The 24299-nt window shown below is 41.4% G+C and overlaps 1 protein-coding gene and 1 pseudogene across 1 annotated transcript; one reads left to right on the top strand and one right to left on the bottom strand.

The window, feature by feature from the left end:
- Positions 1-736: 736 nt before the first annotated feature.
- On the bottom strand, positions 737-24039 carry TBPL2 (TATA-box binding protein like 2). The gene is made up of 7 exons (XM_059667578.1): positions 23977-24039; positions 21322-21779; positions 20282-20369; positions 17694-17785; positions 13675-13842; positions 8774-8868; positions 737-813 (listed from the first exon to the last, which is right to left on the bottom strand). Exons 1-7 carry the CDS (start codon positions 24028-24030, stop codon positions 737-739), a joined length of 1032 nt encoding a protein of 343 aa, XP_059523561.1. The 5' UTR covers positions 24031-24039.
- LOC132217320 (small ribosomal subunit protein eS6-like) lies at positions 4218-4923 on the top strand (annotated as a pseudogene).
- Positions 24040-24299: the final 260 nt, after the last annotated feature.

The following is a 24299-nucleotide window of genomic DNA, read 5'->3' as shown; positions in this document are numbered from 1 at the left end:
CCCCCAAGGGGTTCTGGACTGTGAGAGGGCGCAGGCTGGGCGGAGGGACCCCTTCCCCCCAATGTATGAATGTCATGCACTGGGCCTCTAGTAGGATTATAAAGGCACACAAAAAGCAAAAATTCCCCATGCTGTTTCAAAATAGAGCTTACACTAAATCTGAATAGTTCCTGAAAGTTTAAGATTTATTTTTGAGAGAATTTTCTCTGATCATTTCAAACAAAAAAAATGTGATTTTCCTCAAGGTTTCAGACTTTCATGTTTCATTTGTATTCTGACAGGATCCTTCACATGCCTGTACCTGATAGCTAGGATCATTTAATCAATATTTTAAAAGGCAAAAAACAGACACATTGATTTCTCTCCTGCTAGATATTACAGATAGTATCTATTTTATGCAGTTATTTGAAATTTCTATATATCACCATGCATTTTCAGAGGACATGTTATGCTCTACATCTTTAACCAGAGCAGAACATTAAATTTTAATGATGCTACAAAATCATTCTAGCAAGGCCTTAACTCTCTCACATTCTGAAATAAGTTTACTTGTTTTAAAAATAACATACAAGAGTCATTTCAAATAAGAAGTTTTCTTCATTTCACATAGAATTACCTTTTAATAAGTCAAAATGTGCATGGAACATCTACAATTAAAGGTAGAAAAATCCAGTTGTTTCTGTCCTGGACTTATGTACATACTCTTCAATATACTTTGAGATACTGAGTGATATACTCAGGCTTTTTTAAAACCCTTTAGAATGGGATAGATGTTTTCAAATGCTTCATAGATCTCAGAACGGTCTTTGGCACCTGTAAAGAAATCCAATTTTATATCATCTTTAAGAACAATCCCAAAATTTTCTTAAGACTAAAATTACATTGTCATCTCCAATTACTTCTAATATGATGACATCTCTTTAGGTGTACCTGAGAAGTGGCATTTATTTCTGGTAAAGACAAAAGAATTTAGTGATTACAGCCACTTTTCCACAAATGCACATGGCAGACCAGAGTTTTCTAGTACTTCCACTATGTGGGCATATCAGATCATCTTTAGCCACATAGGACTCACTATGAAATATGGAATGTTATCTCTAGGTGTGCCATGAATATAGCCCCAGAACACGACCTTCATCAGTACCTGTAGGCATTTAGCTACCAGCAAAAGAGACTTCCTTGGATCTACTTATCCCTAGTTAACATTTTGAATCTCTAACATTGACTAACAGAGTGAGACAAATTGGAGCAAAAGTTTTAAATGTCAGTGTATGTAAGAGATTACTAGAGGGGAAAATTGTACCACTGTCACCCCTTCTTAAATTTCCAGAGATCCTTTTTTAAATTTTCAGAGATCTTTAATGATAGCAAACTTCTCTAGGAGTTAAAGAGATAAAAACATGAATTAGACATGGTCCCCGCCCTTGAGAGATATCATTCAGTCCCTACTCATCTCTCACCACCACCAACCACCACTAACTACTTCCACCTTCAAAGCACCTTGAGCTAAGGGTTGTGGCCTAGTATTACTTATGTATATGGGCTGTCAGTTAATCAGGAAATTACCTGGTATTATTGTGGGAAGGAGGCAAGGAGATTAGTGAAGGGAATATAAAAACTTAGCATGAAGAAGAATGGAAAATAGCTTAAGTTGATAAAGGCTTCCTTGGGAGCTACAAGATTAGAGAGGAGGAAGGCTCAGTAAGAGAACAGAAATAACCTGTGGCTATCTGATTTAATTACAGGACTAATCACAGGGAATTACCAAAAGGAGGATCATCAGATTTGAGAAACAGGTAGAAATCAGCATTCAGAACCAAAGATGAGCTATCATTTTAAAAATGGCAAACGTTGGTAAGGCTATGGAGAAATAGGAACCCTCAGACATTGGTGACGGGACTGTCAAATGGCTCAGCCTCTACAGAAAAGTTTGGCGCTTCCTCAAAAAAAGTTAAAATAAGAATTACCACACGACCTGGCAATTCCACTTCTTGGTATGTATCCCCCCAAATTAAAAACAGGTACTCAATAACACACTTGTGGATGCCTGTTGATTGCGGCACTATTCAAAACAGCCAAGAAGGGAAACCACCTAAGTGTATATCAACAGATGACTGGATATAAAACTGTGGTGTACATATATAGCCGAATATTATTCAGCCATAAAAAGGAATCAGGTACTGATACAGTCTACAGTGCAGATGAACCTCAAAAACTACCTGAGGGAAGCCAGACTCAAAAGGTTACATATGATTCTGTTTATATGAAGTAACCAGAATAGATAATTCCAGAAACAGAATGCACATTGATAGTTATCAGGGGCTAGTGGGAGGGAGGAATAGGGAGAAACTACTTAATGAAAGGGATTTTACTTTGAAGTAATGGAAATGTTTTGAACTAGACAGAAGTGGTGGTTGTACAACATTATGAATGTACTAAATGTCACTGAATTGTTCACTTTAAGATGGTTAATTTTATGTTATGTGAATTCTACTTCAATAAATTCTTTAAAATGTTTCTACAGAATCAACGATGAAGTTTTTATGAGCTTAAGTATTTGAGAGATAAGGGGGAAAAGTTACTTATTCATTGCCAAGGCGTTTTACTATCTGTCAGTCTCCACCCTCAAGCATGTGGGGGAGGGAAGAAGGTGAGTTATTGGCACAGATAACAGAAACTCTGAACCCTTGTGGTAGGAGAAACCCTGTCTCAGCAGATTTTTGTTACAACACTGAAATTTTAGTTTCTAAAGAGAATGGTTTTGTAGAAACCAAAGAGTGGGTTGGAGAAGAAATAAAACACCAGTATTACTGTATATTTAAAAAGAAAAGAAACTGCCTCTGGTTTGATGGACATTTGGGGCTTCTGAATACATTTGAATAGAACGGCCTTCTTGTTAGGGGACAGTGAAGTATGTATAGCAAACACACTCACACGCCTTCCCCTTCTCCCCTTCCCCCCCCCAATACCAAAACTAAGGTTCTTTTTACATTTCATTGAGGAATAGAGTATCTAGGTCCAGAATTTTGAGTAATTATGCAATTCAGTTTTAGCATAACACTTAAAAAATCATACCTAAGAGCATTGCATTCAAGCCCAAAGACTGTAACATTCTGGTAGCCTCTGGCGAGCAGAAAACACTCATTGCCAAGAGATCATTCTTTTCTATCATAGGAAACTTTTAGACCAGCGGTTCTCAACCTGTGGGTCGTGACCCCTTTGGGGGTCGAACGATCCTTTCACAGGGGTCGCCTAAGACCATCGGAAAACACATATATAATTACATATTGTTTTTGTGATTAATCACTACGCTTTAATTTTGTTCAATTGGTAACAATGAAATTGGGGGTCACCACAACATGAGGAACTATATTAAAGGGTCGCGGCATTAGGAAGGTTGAGAACCACTGCTTTAGACACAAAGGGCTTTAGGGAGATTATCTAGTACAATTTCTTCACTTCATACTGGGGCCCAAGAAGTTGAAGTTCCCCTGAATAATGATAGCAGCTATGGGAGAAGTTCTTGTGTATCCAGTGTTCCTTCTTTTGCACCCAAAGTCAACAAATAAACATTGCCAGGATTTGTAACTGGCAATGTTGTAACTGGGTATTAAAATAAGCAGATTTTGTCAGGTTAAATGTTTCCTCAATGAAATTACTGGCATCAAAACTTTAAGGGAACCCAAAGCAATCTACAGATTCAATGCAATCCCCACCAAAATATCAATGGTACTTTTCATGGAACTAGAACAAATAATCCTAAAATTTATATGGAACCATAAAAGACCTCAAATAGTCACAGCAGTCTTGACAAAGAAGAGCAATATTGGAGGTCTCACCCTATTTGATATCAAACTATACCACACAGATCTAGAAATCAAAACAGCTTGGTACTGGCATAAAAACAAACACATAGATCAATGGAACAGGACAGAGAGCTCAGAAATAAACTCAATCAATGACAAAAGAGGTAAGAATGTACAATGGAGTGTAGACAGTCTCTTCAGTAAATGGTGTTGAAAAAACTGGAAAGACGTGCAAAAAAATGAATACAGACAACTTTCTTATACCATACACAAGGATAAACTCAACATGCATTAAAGACTTAAACTTAAGATCTAAACCCATAAAATTTTGGCTCCACAAAGGAGAGCACCAACAAAACAAAAAGGCAACCCTATTTTCATGGTGCCTCACAAGCAGTAGGCTGCTTCAGGATGAAACGGAACATCCCTTTCCCAGCCACTGGCTGCCAGAAGCTCATTGAAGATGAATGCACACTCCATACCTTTTATGAGAAGCGTATGGACACAGAAGTTGCTGCTGACGCTCTGGGAGAAGAATGGAAGGGTTATGTGGTTCCAGTCAGTGGTGGGAATGACAAACAAGGATTCCCATGAGGCAGACTAATGGCTTGCTTCTGAGTAAGGGGTATTCCTGTTACAGACCAAGGGGGACTGGAGAAAGAAAGTGCAAATCTGTTTGGGGCTGCACTGTGGATGCCAATCTCAGTGTTCTCAACTTGGTCATTGTAAACAAAGGAGAGAGAGATATTCTAGAGATACTCACTGTGCCACTGTGCCTCATTGCCTGGGGCCCGAAAGAGCTATCAGGATCCTCAAACTTTTCAATCTCTCTAAAGACCATGATGTCCACCACTATGTTGTGACAAAGTCCCTAAACAAAGAAGGTAAGAATCCCAGGACCAAAGCACCCAATATTCAGCTTCTTGTTATTCCACATGTCCTGCAACACAAACATTGGCCTATTGCGCTGAAGAAAGAGCATCTGAAGAAAAATGAGTATGCTAAACTTTTTGCTAAGAGAATGAAGGAACCCAAACAAAAATACCAGGAACAGATTGCCAAGAGACATATGCTGTCCTCTCTGAGGGCTTCTATCTCAGAGTCCAGTCAAAAATGAAATTTTCTGCCCTGCTGCTGGTTGAACATCAACCCATACATGACTCAGGAGGTCACAGTTGGATGCCCCATCAGGCACATGCCGGGGTTGCAGGCTCAATCCTAGTAGAGGGCGTGCAGGAAGCAGCCGATCAATGATTCTCTCTCATCATTGATGTTTCTATCGCTCTCTCTCTCCTTCTCCCTTCCTCTCTGAAATCACTATATATGAGATTTTCTAAGAATAACAAATAAGGAAAGACATTAAAAGACAAAAAGGCAACCTACAGAATGGGAGAGATATTTGAAAATAATATATCCAATAAGGGGTAAATATCCAATATATATATAAAGAACTCATACAGTTCAACATCAAAAAAGCAAACAATTAGAAAATGGACAGAGGACATAAATAGACATTTTTACAAAGAGGACATACATATGGCCAACAGACACACGAAAAGATGTTCATAAGGGAAATTGTCAACTATAATTGAAAAATACATTTAAAAATACTGTATGTAAACAGCAAAAAAACCCACAAAAGAACAAAAAACTTAAAGGAACCCTAAAGTGGCCCCATACTTCTTCTAATAATCAATCAATAATCAAACATCCCAATTTGTAGCACCAGACTTCGATTAGGTGATTCTTGCCTTTTAAGCAAAACTTACCAGTCTTTTCCTTCAGTTATAATGACCACCACTTGGGGGATAAACAGAATTCCTAAGTTTGGTGACGGCGGTGGAAATTCTGTGATTGTGGACTGCAGAAAAAAACTGGCTTTGAGATCAAATGATATGAGCTCAAAAGCCAGCTCTACCATTAACTAGCTCTGAAATCACAGGCAAATTGTTTACCTTCTGAGTTTCAGTTTCCTCACTTATAAAATAAGGACAATAGTCTTTCTCATAGGGTTGTTATCAAGAGTTAAGTAAGGGAAGGCTGCCAGGGTTCTTGTTCCAGCATCTAGAAGGGTTCAGCAATCTGGAAAAAGGCTGTTTGTGTAATTTTAAAGAGTCCAGAGACGAAGCATAATTTTGAAAGGCATTTGGGGGTCAGAGGAGTTTAGCTAAAAGGAGCTCCTCATCTCAGAACCCCATGCTTTTTATTAACACAAATTGTCCTGAGGCGAGGCAGAGATATACACTTCAAAAGGTCAGGGTTTCGTATATTAAGTCCATTGTCAGATTGGAAGAATTAGCCTATGGCTGTTCAGGTGTTTGGCCAGTAGGAGGCAAAAACCTGTAGATTAAGATGCCCCGAGCTGTCTGGCAGCAAACAGTCATCCCTTTTCAGGTTTGGGGAAATGCCTTTAGCCATTCCCAACAGCTGATAACATATGTGACTCAGCCCTTGTTGAGCCCCAAAGTTCCATCAACCTTTTGATGAAACTCTTGAAATTATGACATGCCAGAATTGGCTTCCGGCAGAAGGCTTGTAAAGAGTCCTTTTTGAACCTTAACATTTTACAAAATCTAAGCTATTAAAAAAGTCTAAGCCATTTTATTACTCTAGAGATGGGGGTGTGTTATATTCACTTTTATATCTTCAGCAGCTAAAATGTATGTTTTCTAGTAAGCACTCAAAGTTTATTAAACATCTATCATCTCTCGATAAGAGTTTCTAAGCTTATCCTACCCTTTAGGCAACCCAAATATCAATTTCCAATTCTACTTGGATTTCCTAATTATATTCTTACACCAAGTCATTACTACACATTTTATTTTCCCAAGTGATGTCATATATACTAGTATATACTAGAGGTTCGGTGCACAACATTCATGCACTGGGAGGGGGGTGTCCCTCAGCCTGGTCTGCGCCCTCTCACAGTCTGGGACCCCTTGGGGGATGTCTGACTGATGGCTTAGGCCCATTCCCCACCACCACTGCTGCACTCGCTAACTGTGACCCTGGTTTCTGGCTAAGAGACGCTCCCCTTGTGGGAGCACACTGACCATCAGGGGGCAGCTCCTGTGTTGAGCGTCTGTCCCCTGGTGGTCAGTGCGCATCATAGTGACCGGTCGTTCCACTGTTCGGTCGATTTGCATATTAGCCTTTTATTATATAGGATAAGTCAACTGGAAAAATATAACAACAAAGAGTAATTATTTTAAATGCATACAAATCTTTAGGGGGGAAAAACTAATAAAAACTAAGTGGACAAAAGGAGTAAGTTACGTACCCACTATTTACAAAAGCTAAAATGATCTTTACTGGATACTAGAGGCCCGGTGCATGAATTTGTGCACAGATGGGGTCCCTCGGCCTGGCCAGTGATCAGGGCTGATCGGGGCATCTCGCCCAGTCGGATAGGGGATGATCAGGGCTGGCTGGCAGGGGGGCAGGGTAGGGGCCGTGGGAGGTTGGCTGGCCATGGGAGTTGGCTGTGGGAATGCAATGACCACCAGGGGGAAGTTCCTGCATTGAGCGTCTGCCCCTTGGTGGTCAGTGTGCGTCATAGCGACTGCTCAACTGGTCATTTGATCATAACAGTTGCTTAGGCTTTTATATATAGACTAGAGGCCCGGTGCACGAATTCATGCACCAGTGGGGTCCCTCGGCCTGGTCTTCAGGATCGGGCCAAAACTGGCTCTCTGACATCCCCTGAGGGGTCCTGGATTGCGAGAGGGTGCAGGCCAGGCCAAGGGACCCCACTGGTGCACGATCGGGGCCGGGGAGGGATGCGGGAGGTTGGCCAGCCGGGGAGGGACTGTGGGAGGACTCCAGGGCATGTCCAGCCTGTCTCTCTCAGTCCTGATCAGCCGGACCCCAGCAGCAAGCTAACCTACTGGTCCGAGCATCTGTCCCCTGGTGGTCAGTGCATGTCATAGTGTCTGGCTGACTGGTCAACTGTCTGCCCCCTAGAGGTCAGTGCACATCATAGCAACTGGTTGACTGGTTGACTGACTGTCTGCCCCCTGGTGGTCAGTGTACATCATAGCAAGCAGTTGAGTTGCCTTAGCATATCATTAGCATATTACGCTTTGATTGGTTGAACAGAGGATCGGACTACCGGACACTTAGCATATTAGGCTTTTATTATATAGGATAGTCAAAGTGATGAATTTCTATTTCTGATTACTATTAAGGTTAAAGCAGTGAGATAATTCCCACTTGTAAAAGGAAAGTTTTCTCTTATGTTATTTTGTTTTTTAGTGCTGCTGAGGATTTTTAAAAAGATACTTCTATACACTGCTGGTATGACATAGGAGAACTGTATTGTACATGCCTTCAAAAACAGTTTAGCCCGGCTGGCGTGGCCCAGTGGTTGAGCATCGACCTATGAACCAGGAGGTCACGGTTCTATTCATGGTCAGGGCACATGCTGGTTGTAGGTTAAAAGCCTTCATAAAGAGTTTGTAACAAGGAGTCACTTTACATATGTTACAATGGTTAATAAAAAGGCAGGATGTAAATATGAATATATGTCAAAATGACATAAAAACACAAAAAAGTTACATTGTTTTGGGTATTGGGACTGATGGGTGAAGTTATATTCCAGTGGTTCTCAACCTTCCTAATGCTGCGACCCTTTAATACAGTTCCTCATGCTGTGGTGACCCCCAACCATAAAATTATTTTTGTTGCTACTTCATAACTGTAATTTTGCTACTGTAAACAATACATAATTATATATGTGTTTTCCGATGGTCTTAGGCAATCCCTGTGAAAGGGTCGTTCGACCCCCAAAGGGGTCGCAACCCATAGGTTGAGAACCACTGTTATATTCCTTTCTGCTTCCCACCCTCCCCCAGGTATTCTATAATAGAATTACTTTATAATGGTGAACAAAGCTATTTAAAAGGAAAACCAAAGCACACGCATAGCTACTGAATTTTAGAAAGTCAGAAAATAATTTTAGAACTTACCTGTCAACACAACTTTTCCAGATACGAAGATAAGCAGCACAATTCGTGGCTTTACCATTCTATAAATAAGGCCAGGAAACAGTTCAGGTTCATAACTGTTAAGATGTAAAAGGAAAAAGTTAAAAATAGTACTATAACTACTTTCCCATAATATTCCAGACCCAGTATATATTAAAGCTGCATTTTAAGCAATTTTAAAAAACTGTTTTGCCAAAACCCTTTTGGCCATTTTGATAAAGTAGTCTTGAGCATCCTAGGTAATTGCTTGTGCCAGTCAAGACCAGAATTTATTTTGGGTCATGATATTCTTTTCAAGTGCATGTCATCCTAAGCTATTAGAAATTAAGGTAACTTAAGGTATCAGATTCAATTTATTAAAATCTTGTTAGTTAAATGTTCACCACCTTTCCAAAAACGTCTGTTGATAAAAATACATAAACACGTTTTCTAAATTTTCCAAGTTCCCCCAATAATGAGCATATTTTGTATGCTCATTATGAGCTGATAAAGTTATCATTTTTAGCTGCTAGACCTAAAAAATTTTCTAAACCACTGTTTTTTGTCTTTGGACAGGTACTATATAAAGAAAGAAAACTAAGCTACTCTAACTTTTAAAAATTCAGGATTTGTTCCTACACATAGTAACTCACTGTTATTTACTACTAAATAGTAAGCTGGCTGCTCCACGGAGCAAAGGATGATAGGGCTAAGAACTGCTTCTCCACACTCCAGCACAAAGAAGAGGAGCTGCCCTGCCAATGTGGCTTAGTTGTTAGAGCGTCAGCCTGAGCACTGAAGGGTCGCAGATTCGATTCCCAGTCAAGGGTACGTAGCTGGGTTGCAGGTTTGATCCCTGGCCCTGGTCGGGGGTGTGTGTGTGTGTGAGGCAACCAATCGATGTGTCTCTCTCACATCAATGTTTCTTTCTCTCTCTCCCTCCCTTCCACTCTCTCTAAAAATCAGAGAGGGGAAAATATATCCTCAGGCTAGTATTAACAAAAAAGAAAAAAGAAGAGAGAATTGGAAAAGCTTGAGGAGTCTACAAAAGAGAGGTCAGGAAGAGGAAGTTGATAAAAATATTCTTTTTTAAAAAATGTATTTTATTGATTTTTTACAGAGAGGAAGGGAGAGGGATAGAGAGTTAGAAACATCAATGAGATAGAAACATCTACCAGCTGCCTCTTGCACACCCCTTACTGGGGATGTGCCCGCAACCAATGTACATGCCCTTGACCAGAATCGAACCCGGGACCCTTCAGTCCGCAGGCCGTCGCTCTATCCACTGACCCAAACCAGCTAGGGCTGATAAAACTATTCTTGAAACCATTGCTAATGGAGAACAGATATAAGAAAAAGAAGATATCTGAGAAATGGAACACTAGAATACACATGAATAGTTGTAACTAAGGGAATCCAGGTGACATGAAAAACCCCATTCCATTTTGCAAAGACCGATTCAACAGCAGATGTGAACTCTCTGATTGGCTCCAGGAAGAGACATCACAGCGGCTGCCCTTCAAAGGTACACAAAGATTGCTGTGAGTGGTCCTACCACATCACTCTACCTGTCAAAACTTCTACCCATTAACCACTTCCTGACACCGGGAAGATGGTGAGACCAGCTGGAGCCTTGGAAAACCCCATGGGAACTAGAAAGGGAGGCTGAGGGCACAGAGGGAATGTTTTCATTTGATTTCCCAGCTGAATCTTAGGATGCTAAGAGGGACAAGAGAAAAAAAAAGTATGTAAGTGATGGTGTACTGCATTTGGCTTTCAGAACTATGGTTTTAAGGTGCCAGAAAAATAATCTGATTGCCCTAACCGGTTTGACTCAGTGGATAGAGCCTCAGCCTGCGGACTCAAGGGTCCCAGGTTCGATTCCAGTCAAGGGCATGTACCTTGGTTGCGGGCACATCCCCAGTAGGGGGTGTGCAGGAGGCAGCTGATCGATGTTTCTCTCTCATTGATGTTTCTAACTCTCTATCCCTCACCTTTCCTCTCTGTAAAAAATCAATAAGATATATTTTTAAAAAAATAATCTCCTGATTAAAGACTTATTTCATTGTATTTATTCTCTGCCTCAATTTCAAGGGAAGGTTGAGGTAGAAAGAAGAAAAAGAGGTTTTGGTTAGGGAAGGAGAACACTTCATGAGGACTGAGAATAACAAACACCTGCCAATCTCTGGGCCAACCCAAATTCGACTTATTGTTCAAGTCTCAGCTTAAATGTCACTTCCCTTAAGAAGTCTTCCTTGACCTCCACACCTCCCCGATTACATCAGCCTGTTTGATGGTGCCAGAGCACTCCCAGGTGGAGGGGGAGTTCATCCTTCAGAGTTACCATATTTCACTATTGTCTTTGGTTTGTGTGTCTTCCCTTCAGACGGTGAACTCCATGAGGGCAAGGGACCATGGCTGCATTGATTGTCACTGTCACCATAGCATCTGCTAACTGGTAGCCACCTAGATTTTACTCATTTAAGAAATGTTTATTATCAGGATATCTTTGACTTTAAAATCAAAGAGAAGGGAAAAACTGCTCAGGGAAAACAGAAAACAATGATATCATAGGAAGATTGATGGAGAAGATTCCAGTAACAAGGAAGATGTCTGTATTACCAAATGCTGATACTTACAAATTTGTAGAACCTGGGAAATCAAATGAACTTGAGGTTTTAATGTAAGGCAAACTTGACCTGATAATTTGAAAGGGTGTGTGCCATGGTTGCCCCAGGGCTACGGGTAATTAAAGATCATGTTAAAGATAAAACCTGCTGATAAAAGAGTGCCCGATGTCACAAACATAATCTAAGGATATAATCCATAATCTAAGGATGGAGGCTGATGAAGAACATTTGGGAGAGGCAAGAATGAGACTAGAATGAGGCAGCTGTGGGAATACAAAGCAGGCTTCCTTGCCAAATTAAAATAAAATAATGGCCCTGATCGGTTTGGCTCAGTGGATAGAGCGTTGGCCTGCGGACTGAGGGGTCCCAGGCTCAATTCCGGTTAAGGGCATGTACCTTGGTTGCAGGCACATCCCCAGTGGGAGGTGTGCAGGAGGCAGCTGATCGATGTTCCTCTCTCATCGATGTTTCAAACTCTCTATCCCTCTCCCTTCTTCTCTGTAAAAAAATCAATGAAATATATTTAAAAAAATAAAATAAAATAATGGATGAGAACATAAAACTGGCTCAGAAGGAAGACAGAACAGTGACAGGCCCATTCCATGTGGCTAAAAGCAGTGCAGCTGATGAATTCTCTTCTTGCCCTGCTGGCACTTGTATCTTTCAGAAGGTAGTAGTGGCAAGGGGTACTCCCACACTAGATTTAAATCTGAGTTGCAATGTTAGTGGAGAAGAGATGAAATGAAGCACCCACATCATCTTAGAGCCCTAACTGGCCAGAAAGGGGAATGCTAAGTCTAATTAGAATCCAAGCAGCGATCTTTCACATGTTCAGAAAAAGTTGGTTCGGAGACAGACAGACTGGAGGCCCATGGTTGAGAAGCTGGAAGATAAGACGGTTTGTGTGTTGACACTCTTAACAATGGAGGTTTTACTATGACTCTACAAATAATCACAAGAATGAAGAAAGAAAAAGATACATAAAGAGGCGATATGTCTTGAAGGGGGGTGGGGCAGGACTTCCCGGTGAACTCAGTAGGTACATCATGGGCACTCAATAAGCATATGCTGAAAAGAAGTTCATGCAGAGAAAAAAAGAAAATACATGCCCTAACCAGTTTGGCTCAGTGGATAGAGCGTCGGCCTGCGGACTTAAGGGTCCCAGGTTCGATTCCGGTCGGGGCATGTACCTTGGTTGTGGGCACATCCCCAGTGGGGAGTGTGCAGGAGGCAGCTGATCGATGTTTCTCTCTCATCGATGTTTCTAACTCTCTATCCCTCTCCCTTCCTCTCTGTAAAAATTCAATAAAATATATTTTTTTTTTTAAAAAAAAGAGCAGCTGTGATTCCAGGCCAGTGCAAGTACCCAGGCCCATATATCCCAAGGGGAGGTGAGATTTGGTGTTGACCAGTCCAGCAGTCGCCAACCTTTCGGACCTCACAGACCACCGGTGGGACCACCGGTTGGCGACTGCTGGACCAGTCAAACTCCAGCACTGTTCTCTAAGAGCCTGAGATGGATGGGAGAAGCCCTGAAGTAGCTTGAGGGGGAGGAGGAGCAGAAGAGAGAGAAGGAGAGGGAGGGGAGGGAGGAGAAGGATGAGGGGGAGGAGCAGCAGCAGTAGCATTTGCTGGTGAGATGAAAAGTTACATTTAAAGAAGCCAGGCAGGCTGGAGATACTACCCTAGGAATATGAGTACTACAGAAAAAATTGTGCTGGGACACACACACACACCACCGCCACCGCCACCGCCACCACCACCACCCTCAAACGACGCAACAGGACAAACATGAGATGGAGCTGTCTTCATAGAACATGCTGTGACTATTCTTTTCTCACCTTCTCTTCAACCCTTTCTCCCCTCACCAGCTGTCAGCTCCTTTTGACTAGCCTACCCCATCCCATACCCCTCTCTTCCCTCCACTGCTGTCACCTCCAAGCCAGATGTACAGTTTTAGAAATCTCTACATTGAAGGTATTTTGTGGGCCACTGTCCAGCAGCTCATTGGCATTGCCTGTGAGCTTGTTAGAACTACAAATTCTAAGCTATCTGGGTGGTTACTACTCAATTTAATTTAAGAACTATTACTTCAAAAGATTGAACATGTATGGTAACTAATGAGGACGTAGGCACAGCATCTTAACCCTTGCACATACTGTGCCTTTACACACACAAAAAGGAGACTTCTTCTAAAAGATCCACTGTAAAAGCAGCCCATAATCCAACTTAATATGCTGGCAAACTCAAAGTCAGGTTTTATAACAATCATACCTACTGAACTGCTGATGGGTGAGCACCAAACCTTCCAGCCTGATGGGAAATCTCACATCACAGCTTCCAACCATGTTCTGAATTTTAAAATCGAGGAATCTGGCGGGGAACCCGAGCTTCTGCACCACACGGGCATACTTTCTCGCCGCAAGTCGAGACTGCTCTTCGCTGGGGAGGGGCAAACGTGTTTAAAGATGACAAGTCACCATGTCCTCCATATGACTTGGGCTGTATTCACACACTCCTTTGATTGTATTTCTACCTTTATACCATGTTTATCTTTTAAAGTACACTATGAATCTGTAGACTGGAAGCATGAGAACCTACATCCTCTAGCCTTGTCTCTGGCACCTAGTAAACAGTACGGTACCAAGTACAGTTGTTGAACTGAATCATAAACATATTTTTGTCTTAATTCATCATCTATCACATATAAGGTATTTTTTTCTTGGTTTCAGTGTTTTTAGATAAAACTAACTATTCCACTGGTTCTCACAGTGTGTCCTCAGACCAGCAGCAGCAGCACCACCACCACCTGGGAACTTGTTAGAATGCAGAGTCCCAGGTTCCGTCTCAGAGTTATAGACAATCTGGGGGTGGGGCCCTGCAGTGACTGTGATGCTCACTAAAGTTTTAGAACCATCCATTTGCTCTAAAAGTGCGTGCCATTTAGATAGAAAGAGCAGCAACAAAAATAAGGACAAATGCATATATATATATATCTATATATATCAACATGAGGAAGACTCATGCCAATTGAACAGCACAGACATGACCCATGATGTAGGACTTGGATCTTTATGGGGCAAATTATATTTTAACAAAAACGTGAAAATACTTCAAAACCTGCCCAGTTCTGCTCAGGTTTTCTCACACAATTGTTACTGAACTCATCCAATATGAGAAATAAATAAATTAATTAATAAATTAATTAATTAATAATTCATCCAGCTTTGTGGTTCTGTTCTAAGTGCTTGTCCTATTCCAACCTTAAACCCATGTCAGAACATGTGAAATCCTGAGACCTGAGGCTTTCGTTTTCATTAGGTGCTTTTCAATGGTCACTGCTCAAACAAAAGAATGAGTAGCAGGGGTTGCCAAACCGGGGCAACACCTGGTGGGTGAATCATGGGAACTCTACCCGCTCCTATGGGTTGGCCCATCTTTAAGCTGAACCTCAGAAGCATCTGAAAGAGAAGCCAGGTGGAATGTGTTTGCTGGACCAAAGAAAGTGTTCTATTCGCTTTCTATCTGGATTCTTCCCAACACTGTATTCATTACAATTCTTAATTGTATTCATTACTTCACCTACTTTGCCTCACTTCACGCTGATTCTCCTCACCCACTTCTAACTCCTGGAATGTCCCTAGCAAGGCCATGTCCCCAAGTTAGCAGTGAAACAAAATGTTTTTATTTTGAAAAACTACATTTTGCCTAATTGACCCCTTACATTTCCTATGTGTTTATAAGATCAAGTTTCAAAGGTTTCATTACCATGTAGTTTCTTGGGATATCAGTTATTACTATCACATAGAAATTTCCACTAAAAAAAAAAACTAACAAAGACTACATACATGTTATCGTACAAACATTAGAAAATATAGAGTAAGCCCTAACTGGTTTGGCTCAGTGGATAGAGCATCAGCCTGAGGACTCAAGGGTCCCAGGTTCAATTCTGGTCAAGGGCATGTACCTTGGTTGTGGGCACATTACCAGTAGGGAGTGTGCAGGAGGCAGCTGATCAATGTTTCTCTCTCATCGATGTTTCTAATTCTATCCCTCTCCCTTCCTCTCTGTAAAAAATTAATAAAATATATTTTAAAAAAAGAAATAAAATATAGATTAGGAACCTTGAAGTGGCACACCAGTGGTGAAAGCCACTGATAAATTTGATTCTTTTGCTCTTTTCTCTCACCATGCAAATTCTGGTTATTACAACTAAAGAGAAGAGGTTTGGCAAATTTGTGAAGATAATTCTGATATCTCTACTAACCAAATGTTCACAACTCTCTATCCAAAACTCAAGAACCAGATAGGTTTGAATAACAATATCTCTTATTATCTGAATTCACTATCCTCTTTCACTATCAGATGTTAGGAACCAAGTAAATTCAGGTAGGGAAAGATATTAATGAATGCATGAGCATATTTTAAAGTGAAGGTTGGATAATAAACCTACAATTTAGTTGCCTGCTTTTCCCTTCCCAAACTTAACCCAATGTGACCATCCTTCCAACTCAATATATGTGCGTGTATTTTAATGGCTAAATGCAATTTTATTTTATGATCTAATCAAACCTCCATTACATTTAATTTGTTTCTCCCCTGTTTTAGACAATACCGAAATGAACATACTTGCAGATAATCTTGCAGAGTTGTCCAATATTGACTTAACAGTGGAGACGTCTAGGTCTAAGGATACACAGATCAACAAAAGAAAAAGCCCAGAAACTTACTCAAATACATGTAAAAAAAACTTAACTATAAAAACAGGTTGGGGCGGGGAATGGAGTAAGGATGGATTCGTCAATAAATGTATTGGGCACTGATTGGCCATTTGAAAAAAATATTTATCTTACATTGAAGTAAAATTCTAGACCTGCTCTGCTCAATATGGTAGCCCTGGCTACACATGGATATTTAAATTTAAATTAACTAAAATTAAATTTAAAATTCAGTTTGTTGTTTTAGCTATATTTCAAGTGTTCAAAAGGCACGTGTAACTAGGGGCTACCACAGTGGACAGAACAGATATAGAACATTCTATCATCTAGAGCAAGCTCTAGAGCAGTGGTTCTCAACCTTCTGGCCCTTTAAATACAGTTCCTCATGTTGTGACCCCAACCATAAAATTATTTTCGTTCCGACTTCATAACTGTAATGTTGCTACTGTTATGAATTGTAACAGTACAAAGGGGTCGCGACCCACAGGTTGAGAACCGCTGCTCTAGAGGCATCAAAATATCCACTTCCCTTCCTCAGTGCAAAGCAGGACCTGAAAAAGGCCAGAAAAATATATGGAGGTCAATATTTATATAATGTTGTACATGAAGAATGACTTCCTAATCATGAAGACAAACATTGAAACTGTAAAGAAAAAAATTGGGTAGACTAACTATGCACGAAAATGTTTTCATTGTGTGAAAATAAAACCCAAAGTTATAAAACACCATAACATTCATCTGAGAAAAATATTTACAGCATAAAATGGTGAAAATACTTAAATATCTTCACAGAATACTGGGCAAAAGACAAATATCTTCAAAGAATATTGGGCAGAAAACAATAGGCAGTTTATATGCTTATGAAAAATTAGTCTCACTAGTAAATCAAAGAAATGTCATTAAAACAACATAGCTTTTTGCCAATCAATTTGGCAAATATAAAACATGAACACCAGTGTTCATTGGAGAAAACGAACACTCAGTGCATCTCTAGAATGAGGGGAAATTGGCACCGCCTTTCAGGAGGCCAATTTGCTTCTCATCTGGAATAGTCAGGAGGAGCAGCAGCTCCCCACTACACTTTCCTGGTGACAGGCTCTACATCAGCCCAGCACACGGCTGCCTCTGCATGAGGTCCTGGGAAGACGAGCCTTTTAAGAGATGCCTCCTGAGCTAATGCTCAAGCTAATGGTCAAGAAACAGCTAATTCCCTTCCTGTAAAAAGTCCTATCCATTTATCGGCAATGTGGGAAATACACGAAAACTACATCCCCGGGTGTACAACAGGCTTTATCCCTATGGTAGCTTATTTTCTTTTTACTGCACCTTAAAAACAAGCTGTAACAGCCTCGTGAAGCCCCCTTAGTTCCAGAGGGGACAGTAAAGTGGGACAGAAGTCAGCATTATGGGACTGAATGTTTTTAACTCAAAATTTGGCATTGCATGAACTTAACTCTTTATTTAGCCAAGTATTTTGCTCCTCCATGTGTCTTAGGACAATAATGTTATCCTTCCTTACTTTGCATATTGAATTCTTCCTCTAGTAGGGATGGGGGTGGGGGGTGTTCCTCATACCTTTTGGCTCCTGTGCAGACCATTTTCCCAGAGCTAAATATGAGGGCTGTTGTCCTGGGCTCTCGGATCCTCATTATGACAGCAGCAAACCTCTATACACAGAAGCCAAAAGGACAGTTAGCCTCTGCTAGAGCCAACACTGTTCCAGTTGAAAAGCTGAGCTGGGATGAAAACAGTCTTGAGTAAACTGAGATTGGATGGGAAAACTAAACAATGCCTGGGTCTATTCTGCCCACAATTAAGGTTAAATACCAAAGAGGGTCATGAAGCTAAATTTGAGGGCCCGATATGTTCCAGGCCCTATTCTAAGAGCTGTACAAGGTTTCTCTCATTTATCCTCATAACAGGATTCAGGTAAGTCCAGGATTATCCCCATTTCATACACAGGGAGACTATGTGGTTATTTAACTTCCAACATTCCACAGGCAATGTGAAAGGTGAGATCTAAAACCACCTCTTTATTTCAAAGTATCTTTGAAAAAACTGAAAAGCAATGTTACAGACTTGCCAGACTGAAGAATGTACTACATAGCAGCCAAAACAAAGAACAGAATATGTATATCGATGGGCATGCTGAAGATGAATGACAAAAAATTGATTCGTCAAGTTCTCGCCTGCCATAGTAGTTCTCCAAGAGTGGGCCACAGGCCAGGAGCACAGGCAACCCTCCAGGTGGGCAGATGCAGGGGAGGGCTGAGGGCCACCAGCCTGCCACACCGACATGTCACTTAGTGACCTGCTCTTCCCACTGGTCCTATACAGACACTCCCTTGCCCTTCTCTGCCCCGCCCCTCGCCCCACACTCTCCCTCGAAGTTGGGAAGGAAACTGGCCTGGGTACTATGCAAGAAGACTTTAAGTTCTATGGGTCAGATCGACTCCACAGGACCAAGGTGGGGCTGGCAAGTTCAGATCTGAAGTGTTAGCAGATAGTAAAAGAACCCTGAGTCAGAAATACATACAGCTGATCAAGTCCTATTAACGATTTCCTGGTGTTTACTAAAAAGATAGCCTTCTTGCCCTGGCTGGTATGACTCGGTGGTTAGAGTGTTGGCCTGCGCACCAAAGGGTCTTGGGTTCAATTCGGAGTTAAGGGCTCATGCAGGTTAAACCTCTGGCCTGGGTCGGAGCACATGCACGAGGTAACCTATCAATGCATCTCTCTCACATCAATGTTTCTCTCTGTCTCTGCTTCTGCCTCCTCTCTCTCCCCCTCCTTCCCTCCCTTTCACTCTCTCTAAAAATCAATAGGAAAAAGAAATCCTCAGGTGAGGATTAACAAACAAAAACAGATAGTACTCTCACCCAGTACCATTTTGTCACATTCTAATGATAGCTTAAGTGCAAGACAAGTTCTTTGGCTGTGAAGTCCAAGTTTGGACACGTCCTATACACTGAAATAAAATGAGGGGAGAGCTGAGGATGGTAGAGAATAAAATATGCTTAAAGTGCTGACTGCTCAAAAGTGTAGTCAATCATTGCAGCAGCTAAAAGAGCCTTGTGTTTCTGTCCAGCTATGTGAAATATTAAAAGGAAAGCTATATTGCATTTGGGTAACATTCAGGTAACATTTGGATTCAGATGTCAGCAATGACAATACCACAACAGCAAAAAACAAATCGTCTATAAAGAGTCGATGCTGGCAAGGTCCTCTGGGTTCCTATCAAAGTGGTCTTTTTCATCTAACTTCATAATCCTCCACCACGCAAGACAGTGAACTTTTTCCCAGGTCTTACTCAATTTTGTACTCCTAAGCACAGAGCCTGCCAAATCATTAAATGTAAATCAAACCAACAAATCCATTTCCTAGGGAAATAGGCCACTGAAATGGGATGCCTGGCCTTAGCAGGACACAAGAAAGAATAGATTTTATTAAACTTTGAAGCAGGGTAGGAATTCCTTGAATCTTAACATTAGTAAGAAGAAGCTTGAATTTTACACTTTAAACAATTTAGCTTTCTCAAAGAAGAGAAGCTGTAACTGGAAAAATACCCAAGTGCCAGCTAGGCAGGACAACATTTAGAAAAATTATTTCTAAAAATATGATATCATTTTAAAAAACTTAACACCCCCATAGTCAGGCTGAAAATAGTCATACTGAAATGAAAAAACCTTCTGAATGAAAATGGAAAGATCTTAACTTTTAGGAATTGCTCAATTATTGCTTTATTCAGAATAGAGAATGAGATTATTTTTTAGAACTTCAAAACAGACAGTGAGGCAATTAACCTTTTGAGTTACCCAAAGGCAGCGGTTCTCAACCTTGGCTGCACTTTAGAATCACCTGGGGATCTTTTTAAAATCCTGATTTCTGGGCCTCATCCTCCAGAAATTCTGTTTCTTTGTTACTAATGTTGTGGCCTCCCTATAACAAAGAAACAGAATTTCCGGAGGATGAGGCCCAGAAATCAGGATTTTAAAAAGATTCCCAGGTGATTCTAATGTGCAGCCAAGGTTGAGAACCACTGCCCAAAGGTTTCCACTAACACATATTCTCTTTTTAAAAAATAAAACAAAGAAATAAATCAATATCTTGATCATATGGAAGTAAGTAAATCTAAGAGGAAGCTAACTGTTGAGAAAGCTTACCTTTGGGTTATATTCTGCATTTTTTGCCTGCAAAGCTATTTTCTTCAGATCCAATTTACAGGCAAGGTTTGCAGTGGAAACTATATTCCTAAAGGGATAAGTAAACTTAGAAAATTATATAGGATATAATAATTGAAAAAGAATTGAAACTAACCTCCTCACTTCATAGGTTGTACATTAGTGATTTTGGAGAGCAGGCCTGAGAAATCATTTGGTCTGGCCGTCATTAGGGGTGAGTTAATTAAATGTTTGACCAAATATAGCAGAATGATTTTTAAGTTGCTAATTTTGTATGGCCCTCAAATGATGTTATAAATATCCAAATAGCCCTTGGCAGAAAAAAGGTTCCCCACCCCTGTTAGAGGGAGAATTATTCTAAATACTTAGTAACATGGTAAAATGTAAAAATTTGAAAGGGAGGTACTAAAGTAAAATAGTTTTTCCTAAAATGTTATGACTGGTTGACTAAAATTAAGTTCTAAATCTTTTTCAAAACTATGTCTCAAAATTGCACAATTCAAATCAACTTGCAAATAGAATTCAGTTTTACATCTTTATATTTTTTATGTTTAACCAACCCCAACCACAATTTTCAGCAACTACCATGTCTTAGTCGAAATGCAATCTTTCAGTAATGTACAGTGGGGCCTTGACTTACGAGTTTAATTCGTTCCGAGACTGAGCTCGTTAAGGAGCTCGTTAACTCAAATTACTCTGTCAACTCAGAGCAAAAAATCAGCCGAGAGACAGCTGGTATCTCAAAAAACTCGTTAGTCGGGACACTCGTTAAGTCAAGGCCCCACTGTATATATTCTCAACGCTCTCTTAGGAGATCATGAATTAGTGCTTCATTTTACAGAAAACCAATCTGTCTAAAGCCACAATCTATTAAGAACTGATAAAACCAAGAATAATAAAATCTGAATAATAAAATTCTCTTCCTACATTACTATCCTGGAATTAGTGGTCATGACATTCAGAAATATAAAGCATGTACCCAGAAACACCACCCACTTAAAAAGCCCCAGCAAACCACTTACTGTAGTTGAGGCACAATCTCAGAACCTTCTGAAACAGGGGCCATTGGCGTCATGGGGGCGATGGACGCCAGAGGCAAGGTGTCTGGTTTCTCAGGAGAGTGCTGAACAGAGTCAGCATCATCAGGGTGCAGATGTGAATGCGAATTTGATGAACTGCTGCTGTCTGAGCCCAGACCGACGTCCTGTTGGCTGGATAACGGCAGTTTACTTTGCGGACTTTGAGTTTTACAATTTTCTTCATCCTCACCCTTGCTTCTCAGGACAGTCTGGTCTTTATTTTCTTGGGTAAGTTCATCTGGGAGGAAGCTAAGATCCACAGATGAGAAACCACCAGATGTTTCTTTGACTTCTTCAAGATGTGAATTAAACACAGCCTCCGGGTGGGATGAATTATATATGTAGACATCGTAGGGTGCAACTGGGCTGAGCAGGGGCAACCCAGGTGGGGCGAGGTCATCCTAGGTGGTTCCCAAAACAGACAGACAAAACACAACAAACAGAACGGGATGTCACACCCCTGGGCTACTGCCATGGCCAGCAGGCAACGTATTCAGGATGAGAGGCAATGCATTGCAGCTAACCCAGGGGTGGGCAAACTTTTTGACTTGTGGGCCACAATGGGTTCTTAAACTGGACCGGAGGGCCGGAACAAAAGCATGGATGGAGTGTTTGTGTGAACTAATATAAATTCAAAGTAAACATCATTACATAAAAGGGTACGGTCTTTTTTTTTTTTTAGTTTTATTCATTTCAAACTGGCCGGATAGGGCCACGGGCCGTAGTTTGCCCACGGCTAACTGCTAACCTGTCTCTCTCCACAAAGTATCACTGAAGTTCTATTAGTGTCACAACACACCTGACAGAAACAGAAAAGTATATCTTAACGTCCAGAAAAAGCATTTTTTTTTTCATAAAATGCTTGTCCTATTTTAGTTAGGTCTGTAGTAAGTTGCCACTCTAAACCCAATTTTGTAATTGAGCAACCATGCTCTTCAGCGGTTCTCAACCTGTGGGTCCCGACCCCTTTGGCGGTCGAACGACCCTTTCACAGGGGTCGCCTAAGACCATCCTGCATATCAGATATTTACATTACGATTCATAACAGTAGCAACATTACAGTTATGAAGTAGCAATGAAAATAATTTTATGGTTGGGTCACACATGAGGAACTATATTTAAAAGGCCAGAAGGTTGAGAACCACTGGCTTAGATTCTAAGGCTTAGAAGATCTTACTTCTGACAACAGAATACAAGAAACAGCTGGTATCTCAAAAAACTCATTAGTCGGGACACTCGTAAGTCAAGGCCCCACTGCAGTTAGGAATGCCTCTTCATTTCTGTCGTCTCCGTGACGAAGCTACCTCAGCTAAGATAAAATGTCTGGCCAGATCCTATTCAATTGCTCTGGATCTACAAGTCCAGCAGGTGGCAGGGGTGACTAACTGATCAAAGAAAACACTTTGAAGAATGTGGTCATTCTCTTGAAATATAATGTTTGACCTTATTTCATTTTGAATTGCATAATTAGCTCCGATCTTCCCCCACCCCCACCCCACAGACTGACCCTAAGAAAAGTGAGGTGGCGATGATGACCCCCATTCCTCTTCATGGTCTCCTTCGCCTCTTCAGTCCTGGCTGGGAAGGACCTAATCAGCCAATTTACACTAAAGCACCAATATCTGCAACAGTCAGTGCCTCCTCTTCTCCTCTCTGTGGCGTTTTAGCAGGGGGCAAAGCTCCCACCGAGGAAACTAAACTCCAACAAGGAACTAAAAATGGATGGAAGGAGACTTGACGGGGGTGGTGATCACACAGTGCAATATACAGATGATGTACTATAGAATTGTACACCTGAAATCTATATGTTATTAACCAATGCCACCCTAATAAATTCAATTAAAAATAAATTAATTGAAAATACAAGTAAACACGTTTAAAAACCACAAGAAATTTAAGGCAATGGCAACAAGATCTTGAAGGGGGGTGTTTTATGAGTTTACCTGTGGGAACACACCTTAGAGGCTGTACTCATAGTGTCTTCACTGCATCCTTGACCTTACATCTGAAGAAACGTTTTTAAAACGGTTTTTGCAGAACCATGCCTCACTCATCTTTCCTAGAACCCTTCCTGCATGGGCCCTCCTCTGCTATGTTAAAGACTATGGCACGTCACTATTTCTACCTCAGCCCTATCATTGTCTACCTTAAATTCCCCTTTCACCAGGCCCCCCTGTCCCCATAAGTTGCTCTCTTGCTTTCCTTTTCTCTTCTTTTTCTTTCTTTCTTTCTTTTTTGAAGACGCTTTCCTCTCTCTTCTACAGTACTTGACTCTAAAGAATTTTAAAATGGAAGAAAACAACACTTCGGAATCACAAACGGAAAGCAGCCACAGGTGCCTCCAATTCACATTTTGGATTCACTGTAGACCAGGGTCGAGGTCTGGCTAGCAACCTTTTGGCAAATGATTTCACTTCTCGAAGCTTCTATTTTTTCAACTGAAAGATGGAGAGAGATCATCAAGCCCATCTCTTAGGGTCACTCGGGGTTTTATGAGATGAAGAAGGCAAAGCCCTGACAGCGCAGGACTTGGCGCTCAAGCGCTAGGGCGGGACGCAGCCCCTGACGCTGGGTCGGTGCGGCAGCTTCCAGGCTCACCTGGGCGGTGCACCGGTCCAGGTAGAGCTCCAGGTACCGCTCTTCCCTCTCCATGCGCGGAGGTCCCACTCTTGGGTGGGGTTGGGGAGCGGGTGCGCGGAAGCGCCGAGGTCGGTCGAGCTAAGGCGGAGTTCGACCAGGCGCGCGGGGCGCACGAAGCATTTATTAGCCTCGCAGCCGCACGCGTGGAGGCGGGGCCGGGTCCGGGCCCGGGGCGTGGGTGGGGCCGGGGTGCAGCCCCGCCCTGGCCACGCGCCGCAGACGGCGCTTGTGAATGAATGATGAGCCAGGGAGGGGGATGCAGAACCTACACCGGCCCACGG

The sequence above is a fragment of the Myotis daubentonii genome, chromosome 1 (assembly GCF_963259705.1).
Source record: "Myotis daubentonii chromosome 1, mMyoDau2.1, whole genome shotgun sequence".
Lineage (NCBI taxonomy): Eukaryota > Metazoa > Chordata > Mammalia > Chiroptera > Vespertilionidae > Myotis > Myotis daubentonii.
The sequence above is the reverse complement of the archived record's forward strand: the minus strand, read 5'-3'. Positions and strand labels throughout refer to the sequence as shown.